Source organism: Astyanax mexicanus, chromosome 24 (assembly GCF_023375975.1).
Source record: "Astyanax mexicanus isolate ESR-SI-001 chromosome 24, AstMex3_surface, whole genome shotgun sequence".
NCBI lineage: Eukaryota > Metazoa > Chordata > Actinopteri > Characiformes > Acestrorhamphidae > Astyanax > Astyanax mexicanus.
In genome coordinates this window covers 15,855,196-15,873,811 of record NC_064431.1, presented here as the reverse complement: position 1 = coordinate 15,873,811, position 18,616 = coordinate 15,855,196, and the positions used below count along the sequence as shown (strand labels likewise).

General features: G+C 34.5%; 1 protein-coding gene and 1 long non-coding RNA gene across 3 annotated transcripts in view; one reads left to right on the top strand and one right to left on the bottom strand.

The window, feature by feature from the left end:
- Window positions 1–18,616, bottom strand: part of LOC125787471 (uncharacterized) — a 241,440-nt gene that overhangs the window by 175,122 nt on the left and 47,702 nt on the right. The window lies entirely within an intron of this gene.
- Window positions 414–17,976, top strand: LOC103027815 (protein phosphatase 1 regulatory subunit 1A). Of its 2 annotated transcripts, none has more exons than XM_049471730.1 (6): window positions 414–806; window positions 8,043–8,103; window positions 11,919–11,956; window positions 12,099–12,162; window positions 13,747–14,055; window positions 15,897–17,976. In XM_049471730.1, the coding sequence occupies exons 1-6, from the start codon at window positions 726–728 to the stop codon at window positions 15,977–15,979; spliced, it is 636 nt and encodes a 211-aa protein (XP_049327687.1). In that variant the 5' UTR covers window positions 414–725; the 3' UTR covers window positions 15,980–17,976. The 2 variants fall into 2 exon arrangements, with proteins under 2 accessions (XP_049327687.1, XP_007248422.2); XM_007248360.4 differs by having other exon boundaries at window positions 15,894–17,976.

Sequence of the window (18,616 nt, the reverse complement as noted above, 5' to 3'; positions counted from 1 at the left end):
ATTTTTTATTTTGGATGAATAATCTTTACAATAGCTTACAATACTTTCAGTAGATTACGTTTAATACTACTTTTAAAATAGGTACAAATATTCCCAAATACTCTGAATAATCTTAAATTATTTCTAACAATTCCAGAATGGCGTACATCAGAATATATAATATTTCACTTATTGGAACATCCTTTCTGTGTCTTCAGCTCAGAGTCTGAGAGGAGGTGTGGTGAAGGGAGGGGTAAAGGAAGGAAGGAGGCAGGGGGTGGGATCTAGAACCTGGGCAAGATGGTCTCAAGCTGGGCGGCCAATCAGGAGACAGCAGGGTGTGGGTGGGCTGGATTGGAAGGGTGGTGGAGGGTGTGGTGATGGAGGGGGGTGAGTAAGAGGGAGGGGTGGAGCCGCACAGAAGAAAGGAGGGGTGGGAGCAGGGATAGAGTCTCTGTTTTACCGCATAGAGCCGAAAAGAGAGAGAGAGGAGTCGAGCTGAGGACGAGCGAGAAGACCAGCCTATAGAGGGTCTCTGAGGGTCTCTGTCTTTGATGTCTGAACGAACATACAGAAGAGATAACGAAGACTCTGACTGCATGATCTTCGTCCTACATCACCTCCATCATCTTCCTCACTCTTTCTCTCTTTTCAGCCTCCTTGGTTTGTCCTCTCTCTCTCCCTCTCTCTCTCTTTCTTTCTCTCTCTAATCAGCTTCTATAACAGTCTCTCGTTCTCTCACCACCATGGAGACTGGGAGCCCACGCAAGATCCAGTTCACGGTCCCGTTGCTGGACTCTCACCTGGACCCTGAAGCTGCTGAACAGGTGAGCTGCTGCGTGACTGATGTGGATGAGGATGAGGGTGAGGATGATAATGATGACGAAAGCTGATGGCTGATTTTAATTGATTTATATTAAAACAACAAACAGAGATGACCAGTTTTGTTTCTAGAATCAAAACTAAAATAGAGTGTGTGTGATTGTTGGTTTTATTGTATTTATGTGGACACAAACCTGTCAACACACCTAAGAACTGGGGACTTGTGGTATTTTGGGGACCATGCCTGAGGAGTGTCGGAAAATAACATTTTTGTTTAATTAATGTGTCTATTACTCATACCTTCAAAGGTTAGACACCTAATTATGCCTAAGCACGACTGTCTGTGTCGGTGAGTGTGTACGAGTGTGTATGAGTGAGTGAGTGTGGGTTCGTCTCTTACCTTATTTAAACTAATTTCACTGAAACATTCCATTAAACTCCTCTTAATGAATAATTAATGTGCTCTATGAGATATTCATAAGCTTCTGTTTTCTCTGCTTGAGAGTGCTGGGAGAAGTGGGACAGTCTAAAAAAAGCTGCGAATTCACAGTAGCACCAAAGTATTGGTCCTCACAATTTTAAAACTATAAAATAATAATTGTGTTTTGCAGCATTTAACAATGAAATCCAGACTGAAATCATTCATAGAAATTGTGCCTCATATTATGTTTAGTTGGTTGTTTTAATAAACTTGCTGCTATGGTATATCAGGTAATTGCTATATGATGTAGCCAGATATTTACTAGGTAGTTGCCTAGGAAAGGTGTTGCCAGGTAGTAGTTTGCAAATGAGTTGCTATTATTGTTAGCAACTGTTGCTGTTATTGCAAGTGGTTGCTATGATGTTTTAGGTGGTTGCTCATGTGTTACTCCATATAATTGGTCGGGTATTATTATTGTATTGATATCAGTGTGTGCACAAAATGTGGAAATAGATGTTGCTATGTGAAAACGTTGCATCGAATGTAAATCCTGCATAAAAACCCAAATCCACAAATTAGAACAGGTAGAATCGAAACAGTGTCAGCCTTTTAAAAACTGTAGCAAAAAATGATCACTCGTCTATCACCCTTCAGTACATCACTACAGATGAACACTCTTACAACTGTGAACTATAAAAGGGCTTGTAAAATTTTATTTAGTGAAGTGAAAAATTCTAGCAAGAATCAAGAACATTTAGAGATCCATTGGGATATACATTGTTCTTTGCATAGTTAGAATTTTACCTATTGGTGGAAATATTTGTTCAGTAAGATTCTGCTTGAATTCTAGGCTAAATGTTGGATGGAATTGTAGCCAGTGATTCATCTATTAAAGAATTTGAAAATTTGGATTGTTATCCTGCAGCAGTATTCAATCATGACTCATTCCTATCCATAGCCAGATATTAGGATTAGGATATTTGATGGAATCTGTAATGAAGTCTCTTATAAGCCTGATAGGCTTGTGGAATTACATCTGATAGATCTATTGCCATAATTCACTCAGGAAGCCTGATTCATGCATGTCTGACTCACCTGTGAAAATCCCTTCCTCTTTTAAACTTGTGGTCTGACATCAGCAGAGGTTTTATCCTGGCCTGAATGACTGATGCTCTGCTGGAGGTGATAATTATTGTTTTGGCGACTTGTTGACCCTCAGGTCTCCGGCAGTTTGTCCAGCTCTGATTGTTTGTGTGAAAATCCCACCTCTGAAACATTGTTCTCCTCCTGCAGGTTCATCTCAGTTGGGGATTAGATTTCTGTGAAGTTTATAAAAACTGTGTGGATGTTTGACCTAAATGTCACCTCTTATTTACCCTCCAGTCGTGATGATAGTGTTTTATTCGGCCATCCAACAACATAACAGACAGTCCAGAATCCAGCTGCAGATGTGTTTGATTTTGAATGATTACAGATCCTCAAAGACTTTATATTAATGTCACTCAAACAGTAGCCCAAATCATTATACAAGCAGAGAATAATGGATTATAACAGATTATAACAGATTAGGGTGGATTATGATGGATTATGCATGGCACTCAGCAGGAAGTCCAAACTGAGCAGATTAGCAGTAATACACTGAACGTGCTGATCTCAGCATTTCACCATTTATACAGAGAAAAGCTCAGAAAAAGCTACGAATGATGGTGAGCTGTGATGATAATATAATATAACTGTGATAATGTGATGAAAGTGTGACTGTAATAGAGTTGTGATGATGTGATAGAGCTGTGATGCTGTGATTAAGCTGTTATGATGTTAAAGACTGTGATGATGTGATATTACTGTAACAATGTGATAGATCTGTGATGATGTGATAGAGCTGTTATGACGCTGGAACTATGATATGCATGTTATAGCTGTGATGATGTCATAAAGCTGTTATAATGTGATAGAAATGTTATGAAGTTGATAGACCTATGATGATGGCATAGAGCTGTTATAATGTTGATAGAGCTGGGATTATCTTGATAATGCTGTGAGGATGTGATACAGCTGTGATGATGTGATAGAGCTGTGATAAGGGTTATGAGATGATGGTAGTTATTGATAGTGTTGACAATAATGATAATGATGATGCATGATAACAGTAATAGGACTTTTTGTTTTTTTTTGTTATTGTTATAAGAGAGCTGAAGATTGTGTTAATCATAATCATGTTAATGGCAGTGGGGACGATGGTGTTGAATATGATAATGGTGTTAATGATCATGTTTATGATAGTGGTGCCATTTTTGACAGTGATGACAGTGATCATGATGATGATAGTGATGGTGATGACGACTGAAAATATGGTGGTGATGATGGTAATAAAAAATGACTATGTTGATTTTGACGGTAAAAGTGATTATGGTAATAATGATGCAAATGTAAACAGAATTAATCTCTGCGTCTCAGTCATGTGATCACTTGTTCCATCCGTCCTACACTCCTCTATTGGTTGCTTTGTTTTTCAATTGTTCTATTCTTCCGGTGTTGCCGTGGTAACCCCCTACACTTCACACTCTTATGTCCCAGTGTGTCCTATTTATTTTGCATATTCCAGTTTACTGACAGTTTACAGGCAGAGGTGTAAGTGTTAGAGTACGGATGCCATCAAACCCCAGAACTGCAGCTGTGTTTCACAGCAGGCCACTGTGTCAGTCTTCGTAGAGATTAGGAACCCCCATTGTTCCCCCAAGTGTCTGAACTTGATCAATCAAACAGTTCACAGCTCTCAGCTCATCCTCTCTAATACACCAGATTAGCTGAAGATCAGATCATAACTAAAATTTTTAATTAATCAATATTCTCAATTTGAGAATACACTGTTATGTAATATTTACTGTGTAAACACAATTATGTAAATATAATTTTGGTTAATTATTGTATGTAAGCAAAATGTATTTACAAAATTAATGTATCATATTTTAGGGTAATATTTTGAATAGTTTAATAATAGTGGGATCAGAATTTTGTAGGTATATTTTACTATAGACAAATACATATTTAATTATTGTAAATGTTTTTATTTTTTTAGTATTGGATAATTGTTTTGATTGATGTTTTATTCATGTTTCATATTTCATTCATTTGGTTGATGTTTTATTCATGTTTGTAATGGACAGTTTTTATGTACAACCAAATTTAAGGTTAATAATTTGACTAAGATTTTGCAATGAATATTTAAGTGAAACTTCTTTCAGATAAATATTTTTAAAATAGTATTTGGATATTTTATATAAATAATCAAAATATTTTTTGTGTAAATAATCCAGCAAATTGATCAATATTCTTGCTTTGGGAATGCTTTGCTATATAACATTTTCTCTGCAAATACATGTGTATGAATATATATATTTGGTTAAATAGTTTGATATAGATGTTGTTTATCTTATGTTGATAATATTTTAAACTAAATATTTTAGGTAACATTTTTAATATAAGCAAATCATGTATAATAACTTTACATTATTTTATATTGAGAGTATTGGGTGAATATATTAATGTGGACATTCTTTTTTTTACTGGAAATTCTTAGTAAGAATTGTTTGAAATTAATATTTTATATTTTAGGTTGCTATTTTGACTTTTTAAAAATATATATTTTAGGTAAAAATTCTAACAAAAACATTAGCTGAATATTTGTAAAATTATATTCAGACATGTTTTATGTAAATAATCATAGGTAAATATTATGTTGAGGTTAAAATTAACTCTCTGTGCCACTAATGCTACCTGTGTGATTTAATTCAGAGCATATCTTATCTGTATGTCAAATAATCCCCCAACCCATTCCCTGAAACACTCTAAATATAACAGTGCTGGAGGTAAACACTCGCACCCCTCAGGCCATCTGGAAATATGAAACTTTAATGAATGCTGCCAACTTTAACTCCGCCCACAGCTTCTCTCCTACAGGGCAGAGTTCCCCACAACAAAGAGTTTCTGCTGAATTTCATCATTATTATTCTACTGTCCCCAAAATGTATGGGACGATGTTACTAACCTGCAGTAGTGTCTATAATTTTTGGGTTTGGGTTTTCTGCTAGAACATGCCTGAGGTTCTCTTATGGTGCTTAAAAGAACATCTCTGTAAAGAACGGTTCTGATTAATTATCATTCTTTTAGTACTCTAATCTTTTCAGCTCTGAATCCGACATGATTCCTGGCAGCTTCTTCACTAAAGCAGATGGAGATAAAAGACAGACAGACAGAGAGAGGGAGAGAGGGAGTGAAAATAATTGGACTAATTCCCATCAGTAACTCTATCAGATTGTGTTCGCCCACAGAAGAGCTCGTAATTAACTCAGTAATGAAAGTAATTAAATCAGGTCTGAAATCTGATCTGCTGATGAGAGCAGACTTCTCATCACGGTACATAAAGAACATCTCAGACAGTTCAATCTACACACTATTACTGAAGTCACACCTGACCCTGATTACAAGAAAATTTGAGAGGTTATTAGAATTTGTTGTAAATATAAATACAAATTAATACTAAAGTCATCCAATCTATGTAGAAAAACATATGCAATATCTTAGTAAACTAAAAAGTGTTAAACAAACCAGAATCTGTTTTATATATTTTAGATTATTCAAAGTAGCACCTCTTGTTTAGATGACAGCTTTACACTTCTAGGCTGGATTTTCTAAGTCAGCTTCATGAGGTAGAGTCACCTAAAATAGCTTTCAGTTAAGAGCTGTGCTGAAATTTTCAAGGACTATCCTCAAAAGTATCCTCAAGTGCAATCGCAAAGACTGTCAAAACTGTTAGGATGAAACTGGCACTCATCAGGACCGCCACAAGAGTTACCTCTGATGCACAGGTTAAGTTTATCACAGTTACCAGCCTTAAAAGCCACAAGACAACAGCACTACAAGTAAGAGCACCTAAATGCTTTACAAAGTGTTTTGTCTTACTACAGTATTTTAAGTTACTACATGATTCCTAATGTGTTCCTTTATAGTCTGTATGACTTTAGTATTCATTTACAACGTAAAAGAAAAAACATTTAGCTTGTTGTAAATTTGTGAGATTTGTAAGATGCTAGACTGATATATTGAGAACTACATGTATTACTTTATGCATTATATACTGCATATATGGTGGCAGTAGTTGAATTTTATGTGGTTTCTTGTGGTTAATATGAAGTCCAACAGCATCTCTATTGGATTGAGGTCAGGACTCTCCAGAAGGCGTATTTTCTTCTGTTGAAGTAATTCGGTTGTTGATTTACTTCGGTTTTGGATCGTTGTCCTGTTGCATCATCCATCCTCTGTTGAGCTTCAGTTGGCGGACAGATGGTCTTAAGTTTTCCTGCAAAATGTCTTGGTAAACTTGGGAATTCATTTTTCCGTTGACGACGTCTAGACCCTGAGGCAGCAAAGCAGCCACAAACCATGATGCCCCCTCCACCATGTTTCACAGTTGGGATGAGATTTTGATGATGGTGTGTTTTGCCTTTTTTCTCCACACATAGCGCTATGTGTTTCTTCCAAACAACTAAATTTTTTTTCATCTGTCCACAGTTTATTTAGCCAGTAGTGCTGTGGAACATCCAGGTGCTTTTTTGCAAACTTCAAACGTGCAGCAATGTTTTTTTTGGACAGCAGTGGCTTCCTCTGCGCTGTCCTTCCATGAACTCTATTCTTGTTAAATGTTTTTGTTTATTGTAGATTTGTCAACAAATATGTTAGCATATGCCAGAGATTTCTGTAAGTCTTTAGCTGACACTCTAGGATTCTTACTCACCTCATTGATCATCCTGCGCTGTGCTCTTGCAGTCATCTTTACAGGACAACCACGCCTAGAGAGAGCAGCAACAGTGCTGAACTTTCTCCATTTGTAAACCATCTGTTTTACTGTGGACACATGAACATCAAGGCTTTTAGAGATACTTTTGTAACTTTTGTCAACAATTCTTGAACGTAGGTCTTCTGAGAGCTCTTTTGTGCAAGGTATGATTCACATCAAGCAATGCTTCTTAAGAACAGCAAACTCAAAACTGGTGTGTGTTTTTATAGGGCAGGGCAGCTTTAACCAACACATCCAATCTCATCACATCCTGGCTCCAATTAGCTCTTAGAAAAGTCATTAGCCTAGGTGTTCATATACTTTTTTCCCCTTACTGCGAATGTTAACATGTTGTTCAATAAAACTGTTCAATAAGACTGTTTGTCTATTGTTGTGACTCAAATAAAGATCAGAAAACACTTAGTGAACAATTTAATTTTCAACTGTATGTATATATGGTGTTTTCAGACAGTCTGATCCATACCCCAATACTCCACAGCGCTGAGAACTGATTACGAGTGAATTTTAGGGGCAGTGTTCCAGCTTTAAAATCCTGATAAAGCGGTTCTAGACTCCCTGGTTCTGTCCTGTGGAGTAGGGCCTGAGCTGAGCTGAATGCAGAGGAGAAAACAGAGCTGCATTCTCTGAAACGTGGGATGAAAGAAGCCAGATCCAGAGATACCAGAACCCGGAGGCAGGGTGGCATGTGAGCGAGAGAGTCTGAGAGAGAGGGATAGATAGAGAGACAGAGAGAGAGGGAGAGAGTGTGGGAAGGTTGGAATGTTTTAGTCACTCCAGTAAAGAACAGTACAGATAGAAACAAACTGCTACTCATCCTCTTTATGTTAAACTATTAATTTCACTCTACTGGTCAATATTTCAGCTTGTTTAATTAAAAAATAATACTGAATATCGTTAATATATAAAAAATTGTAATAGATAATGATCAGGTTAACATCTTCTCTCTGTTTTTTCCTGTTATAGATCAGGAGAAGGCGGCCAACTCCAGCAACACTGGTAGCATCCAGTGACCAGTCCTCTCCAGGTAGAGTAATATACCCACCTTCATTATATTCTTAATTACACCCTTTCTACATTATCCCTACATTACCAGTGTTACCTTTCTGTATATAATCAATTCTCAATCTATTCAATCAACATCTCTCTATGAATTATATCCCTACATAATCAATATATCTCCATTATCCCTACATTACCAGTATTACCTTTCTGTATATAATCAATTCTCAATCTATTCAATCAACATCTCTCTATGAATTATATCCCTACATAATCAATATATCTCCATTATCCCTACATTACCAGTATTACCTTTCTGCATATAATCAATTCTCAATCTATTCAATCAACATATCTCTATGAATTATATCCCTACATAATCAATATATCTCCATTATCCCTACATTACCAGTATTACCTTTCTGTATATAATCAATTCTCAATCTATTCAATCAACATCTCTCTATGAATTATATCCCTACATTATCAATATATCTCCATTATCCCTACATTACCTGTATCCATTCTCTATCCACCTTTTCAGTATGTTTACTTTGGTGCCATATGTATATAATAAATTCTCAATCTATTCAATCAACAATCCTCTTATATTCATATCCCTACATTAACAGTATATCTACATCATATCTACATTACCAGTATTACCTATTTTTAACATGTCTACATTGGTACTATCTGTATGTAATCAATTCTATTCAAGCAACACCTCTCTATTAATTATATCCCTATATTATCAATATATCTACATTATCTCTACATTACCAGAATCACCTCTTTTTAACATGTCTACCTTGGCACTATCTGTATGTAATTCATTTTCTTTTAATCTTTTAAAGCTGTTCTTCTTTAATAATTATGTTGCTACATTATCAGTATATCTACATTATCTCTACATTACCAGTATCACCTCTTTACAACTATATCTACATTAATTGTATCTGTTTATAAACAAATTCTTAATCTATTAAAGCAACATGGTGTTATGGTTCATTTCCCTACATTATCAATATATCTACATTATCTCTATATTAAAAACAATTTAACATTTTCATTATTTATCATAAGCCTCTATTTAGCAGCATCCAAACATATCAATATTTCTACTTTATTAATATTACAATCATCTTAATTTTACCAGCATCTCTACACTATCTCTACAGTATATACCCATACATTATCAATATCTCTACAGCATTAATAGCTCCATAGTATTAATACCTATATATATATATATATATATATATATATATATATATATATATATATATATATATATATATATATATATATATATATATATATATATATATATTGTCATATGTACATTATCAATATCACCACAACAATAATACCTATTTCACCAGAATCTCAATTTTATCAAAGCCTGAACGTTATCTATAAATTATCAATATATGTGTCAATACTAATATTTCTGTAACTATCTGTACACTATCAGCAGATGTACATTTGTATGTCCAAAATACTAATATTAGCTATTATCATGTACATTATCTATATCCATATATTGTCAATGCCTTTACATTACCAACATCCATTTGGGATCATTATCTCTACTTTATCAACATCAACACATTATTAATATTTATGTATATATTATCAATATCTGTACATTATCAGCAGCTGTACATTATTATGTCCATAATAATAGTATTATCTATTATCATGTACATTATCTATATCCATATATTGTAAATGCATTTATATTATTAATATTCATACATTGTTATAATCTGTACATTATCAATATTACTACTCTGTGAACATCTCTATCCTCCCAACCCCATCTTAGCTCATTCTCACTTTTAATCAGCCTGTAAATTCCTGATATACACACTGCGTGAGGTAAAGTTCATTGATAATGGTGTTTAAACTTGATCACTCAGCAGCAACAGCAGCAGCAGCAGTACAATTTCCTAAACACAGAGCCGGAGCTCTAACACACTCAGCAGCTCTGTTTACTGTGTGTAGATTTACAGCCGCAGCTTCAGCAACGGTCTCAATAACATTCTGCAGCTCTGTGTTCTGTCTGGATCTTCAGAACCGTAAACCTGAAACACGCTTCTCCGCATTCATTCAGTAAATCAGTGTAATTAACCAGCTGGATGCTCGTTAACCAACAATGCAGCAGCTATTTATACACACTACAGTACAATCAGTACAGCCGTGACCACGCCCCCTCCTTACACACACACAGATGTCTTATTGCAGTGTGTGTAGCACCAGGAAAGCACAGATTAAAAAAAAAACTTCAGTCTTCTGATAGAAACAAACACACACACCCTGCCTTCTTACTGTATTATTACACAGCTATATCATCATCTGTACATTATCATCATCTCTATATTATCATCGCTATCCCTATATTACTCGTATTCCTATTTCATTAGCATCTCTATATTACCATCTCTTATCACTATCTCTATATTAATCATGTTCCTGTTTCATCAACATCTCTACATTATCACTACATTATCTCTTTATTACTCATATTCATATATTATTCATATCTGCACATTATCATTATCTCTATATTATACATATTCCTATTCCATCAGCATCTCTACATTATCACAATCTCTATATTACTCATATTCTTATTTTATCAGCATCTCTACACCAACATCTCTACATTATTATGATCTCTTTATTACTCATATTTGTATTTCATTGACATCTCTACACTAAAATCTGTACAATATCATAATCTCTATATTACTCATATTCCTATTTCATTAACATCTCTACATTAACATCTCTACATGATCCCTATCTCTATATTACTCATATTTATATTTCATCAACATCTCTACATTATCAATATCTCTATACTAACTCATATTCCTATTTCATCAACATCTGTACATTAACATATTTAGATTACCATTATTTCTATATTACTCATATTTCTATGTAATCTGCATCTCTACATTATCATATCTACATTATCATTATCTCTATATTACTCATATTCCTATTTTATTAACATCTCTACATTAATATCTTTACACTACCACTATCTCTATATTACTCATATTCATACTTCATTAACATATCTACATTATCACTATCTTTATATTTCTTATATCCCTATTTCATCAATACCACTACATTATTACTATCTCTATATCACTCATATTCCTATTTCATCAACATCTCTACATTAACATTTCTACATTATCCCTATCTATTTATTACTTTCTATATCAACATTTCTATATTATCATTATCACTACATTCTCCATATCACTAATTCGTTAATATCTCTATTTTAGAAATACAGCTACGTTGCCATTATTTCAACATTACCCTCATTTTTACGTCATCCATTGTAATTTTAAATCTTCAGTAAAATATTTTGATATTTTGGAACAGCCAGTTCTATAAATAGTGGTGAGATAAAAGCTGGGTCTTGGTGCTGCATGTTGAGCAGTGACACACATTCTCGTACCACACTCAGTGTCGGGGGATGCTGAGGTTGCCAGGCAACAAGGTGTCCTGTCCTAGAAAAAGTAAAAAACAGAGGGTGCACTCAGGTGAAGCAGCACGCCTCATCCATCACGTTTTTAAATGGAAGGGAACAATGGAATTTACTACAAAATACATATTTAATACAATATTTATTCCTCAAATACATTAATAAATTAAATTCTTAAAAAAAAGAACAATGAAAAATAAAACTAATGTATGTAACACGTCATCCCTTATCCTGTATAAACTAATATATTGTTATTTAATGAATATTTAACATGTTCTGAACATTCCTTGCTAATTTCATTCTTTTCTCTTGTTTGCCTGCAGAAATAGATGAAGACCGTCTTTCCAATCACCTCTACAAGGTAATTATTCTCTAATGACCAGTTTTATTCTGCTTCAGGAAAAATGTATTATTTATCATTTTCTGCTGCAGCTGTTTGTGATATATTTTTAATTTTAAAAATGAATATTTATTAATTATTACATTTATTTATTTGATCTCAGCAAGCTCTGCTGAATTCACCCCGACAGAGACGGAAAGGAGCCAAAGGAACGCCAACCATGAAAGGTAGAATCCCTTATTTATTACCTGTTTTATTATCAGAATTTTAAGCCTTAAGCCTGTTCTTCACTGTCCTTAACCTTCTCTTAGCTATCCTACACTGTCCTACATTTTTCCTAATCTTTCCTAAAATGTAGTAAACATGTTCTTATATATCTCCGACTAATCAGTTGTCATGAAAACTGTCCTAATTTTTTACTTAAATGTCCCCAACTGTCTGAACCCGTCCTGAACTTTCCTAAAGCTTCCAAAACCTTCTCTAAACTGTCCCAGACTACAGTAAAAGTTATTAAATCTGTCATAAAATATCCTAAACTGTCTTGGACAGTCCTAAACTGTCCTATGCCACATCTAAACTGTCCCAAACTTTCCCAAAGCATTCTAAACCTTCTATAGAGTTCTAGAGTGTCATAAACAACTCGTGACTGTCTCAAACAGTCCTAAACTGCCCTAAGCCAGATCATAACTGTCCTAAACTGTCCTAAGCCAGATCATAACTGTCCTAAAATGTCCTAAGCCAGATCATAACTGTCCTAAACTTTACAAAGCCAGATCATAACTCTCCTAAGCCAAATTATATATGTCCTGTCCCAAACTGTCCTAAGCTAGATCATAACTGTTCTAAACTGTACAAATCCACATCATAACTATTCCAAACTGTCCTAAGCCACATCATAACTGTCCTAAGCTACATCATAACTGTTCCAAATTGTCCTAAGCCACATCATAACAGTCCTAAACTGTCCTAAGCCACATCATAACTGTCCTAAACTGTCCTAAACCACATCATAACTGTTCCAAACTGTCCTAAGCCACATCATAACTGTCCTAAACTGTCCTAAGCCACATCATAACTGTCCTAAGCCACATCATAACTGCTCCAAATTGTCCTAAGCCACATCATATCTGTCCCAAACTGTCCTAAACCACATCATAACTGTCCTAAACTGTCCTAAACCACATCATAACTGTTCCAAACTGTCCTAAGCCACATCATAACTGTCCTAAACTGTCCTAAGCCACATCATAACTGTCCTAAGCCACATCATAACTGTTCCAAATTGTCCTAGGCCACATCATAACTGTCCTAAGCCACATCATAACTGTCCTAAACTGTCCTAAACCACATCATAACTGTTCCAAACTGTCCTAAGCCACATCATAACTGTCCTAAGCCACATCATAACTGTTCTAAACTGCCCTAAGCCACATCATAACTGTCCTAAGCCACATCATAACTGTTCTAAACTGTCCTAAGCCACATCATAACTGTCCTAAGCCACATCATAACTGTTCTAAACTGTCCAAAGCCACATCATAACTGTCCAAACTGGCCAGATTACAATATTCCTGAACTGTCCTAAGCCAGATCATGAATGTCCAAAGGCAGGCCATAACTGTTCTGAACTGTCCAAAGCCAGATTACAACTGTCCTAAACTGTTCCAAACTTTCCTAAAGCATTCTAAACCTTCTATATAGTTCTAAAGTGTTATAAACAACTCTGAGCTGTCTCAGACAGTCCTAAACTGTCATAAACCAGATCATAACTGTAGTAAATGTGTTCATTTTTTTACCTGCTGTGCGCTCAGAGCTGCAGTTCATGGTGGAGCATCACCTGTGCCGGCAGCAGCAGGGCGCGGCGGACGAGTCGTCAGAGAGCTGTTTATCGGAGAGGACGAGTCCGGACGCCGGGCCCGGGGGGGAGGAGCTGCCGGTGGATGAGGTGGGCTGGAGTATAGCGGAGAAGGAGACGGTGGAGGCTCTGGAGAAACTGCGCTGCCAGGTGGAGAGTTTATCAGAGGCAGCAGGAGGAACAGAATCAGAACCGCCTCTTACCAGGGAACTGCCCGGTTCTGCTGCAGCCGGACCGGCAACATCCAAACCACCAACACCAGCAGGTACACCAAACACCAAAGCAAAACCCAAACCTTCATAACACTAAAAACTTTAATATGTGGTTAAGATAGTGTTATCCAAACCCTTATGTAACTATGTGAACTCGCTTATGTTTTATTCAGAAGCGTTCACTTTGGAAAGTTCTTTTGGAAACACTCTCAGAAAGGCTTAATTTTTTTTCTCACGTGCTGCATTGGTTCCTTCTTCACTTAGATTAACTTCACTTAGACTCTTCTGATAAATGCACCTCAGATGCATAAATAATCTGATTAATGATTAACAATATTCAACACAAATACACAATAATGTTTTGTAATAGAGTAATAAAGTATATAATTATTAAGTAAGTGAGCTATGAAATAATTAGGTATAACATTTGTTGAAGAATTAAGTAAGTAAATAATGAGTAATTAAGGAGTGAAGTAATTGAGCAATTGAAAAATTGCTCAATTGCTCAAATTGCTCAAAAAGTTATTGAAGAATAAAGTAATTGAGTAATTTAGGAGGAAAGTAATTGAGTAGTTAAACAATTAATTAATTGAGTAATTGAGAACTAAAGTAATTGAGAAACTGAAAATCAATTGAGTAATGGAAACTGAATTAATTGAGTAATGGAATATTATGAAATGTGGAGTAATGGCATATTATTGAGTAATTAAGTAAAAGTATGGAACAATATAATTGAATTAAATAATTGAGTAATTGAATCTTAAGTAGTAATGGAGTTCTGAAATATTATGAAGTTAGAGAATAATTGAATATTATTGTGCCTAATAGAATAATAGAATATTATAGAGTGATGCAGTATTTGGAGTAATTTAATATGAAGTGATTTACTAATGAAATGTTGCAGAGTATTAAAGTATTATTGTGTAATGAAGTAATGGAGTATTATTTAATAGTATGTAGTATGTAAAGATTTAGTCATTATATAAAGGAGTAATGGAGTATTATAGAGTTATAGAGTACTTGAATATTATTGTGTAATGGAGTAATTAAATATTATGGAGTAATGTTGTAATGGAAGACTAGAGTTATAGAGTAACTAAACTTTATGGAGTAATGTTGTAATGGAATATTATAGAATCATAGCGTTATTTAATATTATTGTGTAATGGAGTAATGGAAGACTATGGAGTAATGGAATATTATTGTGTACTTGAGTAATGGAATATTATAAAGTAATGAAATATTACTGTGCAATTGAGTAAAGGAATATTATAGAATTATAGAGTAATTGAATATTATTGTGTAAAGGACTAATGAAATATTATAGAGTAATGCAATAGTATTGTGTAATGGAGTAATGGAATATTCTAAATTTTATAGAGTAATGGAAGATTATCGTGCCTTTGAATAGTAGAATATTATGAAGTTATAAAGTATTCAGAATACAGAGGAATAAAGTTTTATGCAGTGATTTACTAATGGAATATTGCAGTATTTGCAGATTTACTAATGGAGTATTTAAGTATTATTGAGTAATAAAGTAATGGAATATTATGTAATCATGAAGTAATGAAAAAATATTGAAAAATGTAGTATAATTTTCATTCATTACACTATGAATGGAGTATCATAGGCTACTGGATGGATAAGCAGATTTTTTATTTAATTATTATATTGTAATATTATTATTGTTATGTGTATTATATGATTTTACTGTGTTAATGTATATTATTATATAGTGCTATTGTGATATGATGGGTATTATTATGTATAATATATTAGTATATGATGTTATTGTGTGTTAATGTATATTATTATATAGTGCTATTGTGATATGATGGGTATTATTATGTATAATATATTAGTATATGATGTTATTGTGTGTGTACAGCAGCAGCAGCAGCAGCAGCAGGTCGCTCCTCTGGGGATGCAGCAGAGCCGGATGGGTCCCGGCGGATCCGCAGTGAGCGACAGTAGAAACACAGTGATGATGAGGAGGTGGATCAGATAAACAGAACAGAACCCTGGGGACGGGTTCACGGCCCGGACACTGGTGGATCCACACTGTAGACAATCTGAGGACTTTTATTCTCTAAATCAGCAAAATGTTTAAATTCCTAACAAAATTCACACTCCCAAATTTACTCAATTATTTTCATAACATTCAGATTCTGACTAAACTAAATCTCAGCCTTCAAGCTGAAACTCACATCTTCTGTAAAGTTCTGTAAAGTTCTATTAATGTTCTATAATGTTCACGTCCCGACTGAAGGACAGGTTTGTGGTTCTGAGCCTCACCCGGACCAGCAGTGGGCGTGTCCTTCACTATTCCGAATTCAGGGAATTCAGCGTTTTTCCACGTCCGATTCCTGTTTTATCTGATTCTTCTTTGCTTGTTTCATAGTTTTCTGTCATTTATGACCCACATGTTCAGTGTTCTACAACAGTTTCAGTTTTAAACTAAAGCCACTGTAGTCCTGAATCCCGCTGCTGGAGTGGGGATTGGAGGTCATTTCCTGACCTGCAGCACAAACCCTCACTGAAACCAAGATCCCAAATTAATACCAAGAAATTTATACCATGATCAATTTCTATGACTAATGAAAGATTTTACAGCAATGGACAATGGAACAATAGTATGATAGTATAGAGTAATAGAATAATGAAGCAATTGAAGTATGAAAAAAATTAATAAAGGGACACCAGAATAACTGTATATTGATACTAAAATAATAGTATACTGAAATAATAGAAGTAATAAAACAGTTAAATAATGGAATACTATAGTAATGAAATGAAAGAGTAATGTCATAATGGAGTAAAGAAACATTGCATTAATTGTAATAATGGAGTAATGGAAAATTGGCATAATTAATTATTATGAATTTTACCATAGTTAGTTCCGACCCTGCAATGTGATTGGCTGACAGGCATTCTATGGGTGACATTATCAGCCGGTAATGCACCTTAACCGAAGCTCTTTATGTATTACTTTGCCACATACAGGCAACCTATGGAGTAGGATATACAGCTCCAAAAAAAAATATAAGAGCGAAGTAGACGGATGATTACAAGCCATTAAACCAAGATGGATTGCTTGACTTTTTGCACCAGGAGTGGCGTAGAATTAACCAAAAGCAGTGAGTAAGACTGGTGGAGGAGAACATGCCAAGATGCATGAAAACTGTGATTAAAAGCCAAGATTATTCCACCAAATATTGATTTCTGAGCTCCTAAAACTTTATGAATATGAACTCGTTTTCTTTGCCTTATTTGAGGTCTGAAAGCTCTGCATTTTTTTGTTGGTTATTTCAGCCATTTCTCATTTTCTGCAAATAAATGCTCTACATGACAATATTTTTATTTGGAATTTAGGAGAAATGTTTTCTGTAGTGTATGGAATAAAACAACAATGTTCATTTTACTCAAACATATACCCATAAATAGCAAAATCAGAGAAACTGATTCAGAAACTGAAGTGGTCTCTTATCTTTTTTTTTTAGAGCTGTATAATAGGGCAAAACAGAGTGAGTATCTGTGTTGTGGTGAATCTGGTTAGGAAAATTTTTAAACATAAGATTAAATTATACCATCTTAACCCAAAAGAGCCCATGGTGCTGTATGTGTCACAGACCCTTTAAAATCTGTGTAAAGTTCCTTACAGCACTCTGTCTGTTCTTTACTTGAACTAATGAAGTCCCTCAGTGACACATACTGAACATCCTGAGCGCATCATAACAGGACAGTGTGTTAATCTCATCTTGTGTTTGTTTATCTGACCTTATTTACAGATTGTAGGAGTGCTGGATTAGTGCTGGAGATAAGAGTAGCTCTTTTTAAAAGTTTATCTTTTTGCTTTAACTGAGCTTTACCTACAATTTAACCATTTAAATTATTGAATTGACTGTTTTAGGTTCCATATAACTAGTTAAATTGACATGTTATGAAAATTTTATTGTTTCATTTAAATTAAATGAAGATTAAAAATAATAATAATAACTACAGTTGTGTGCCCACAATAAGAAAAAAAAAAGAATGAGCTGCTCACTGAATTAATCTGATTCAATTTTGAATTTGGCATTAATATTCAGAAATGGGTCTGGGCTCTAATGGGTTAAATATCCTGTTCCAGCTTCGGGATTATGTGGCTTCTTTTCAGCTGTGATGAAAATGCCAACAACATTTAAATTCTATAGATCAGCACCTTAAACTGTACAAATGAACCAAATATTTAAAATATTGGTGCCTAGAATGAGAGAAATTACGAAAGTTTTACTAATGATCATTCCCTAAAGATATATAGGAGCACCCTGACCAAATTTCACAACTGCATCTTTTTAATCCAGCATTAAATCAACTGTTCTTTTGTGTTGTTAATTGTTTATGGGTTTTGGTAAAGTACAACGTGATTACTTTTGTTTGTAATTCATTTTAAATCATTTTTGTATATAAATCATTTCATTTAATGTTTGGTATAGAAATGAAAGGTGCTAAAAATAAAGTTTCTTCTTCCTCCTTTTTTCCATCTTCTTTGGTACTGTTACTATAGAATTTTTATTTATTGTATTTTTCGAAACCTTAAGGCGCACCAGATTAGGAAAATAGACCAGAAAA

What these genes read in the sequence shown, in the direction of transcription:
- LOC103027815 (XM_007248360.4), top strand. Translation starts at nt 726, where the DNA reads ATGGAGACTGGGAGCCCACGCAAGATCCAGTTCACGGTCCCGTTGCTG. An exon ending in CAGTGACCAGTCCTCTCCAG is followed by an intron (nt 8,104 to 11,918) that starts GTAGAGTAATAT and finishes GTTTGCCTGCAG; the next exon opens with AAATAGATGAAGACCGTCTT. An exon ending in CAAACCACCAACACCAGCAG is followed by an intron (nt 14,056 to 15,893) that starts GTACACCAAACA and finishes GTGTGTGTACAG; the next exon opens with CAGCAGCAGCAGCAGCAGCA.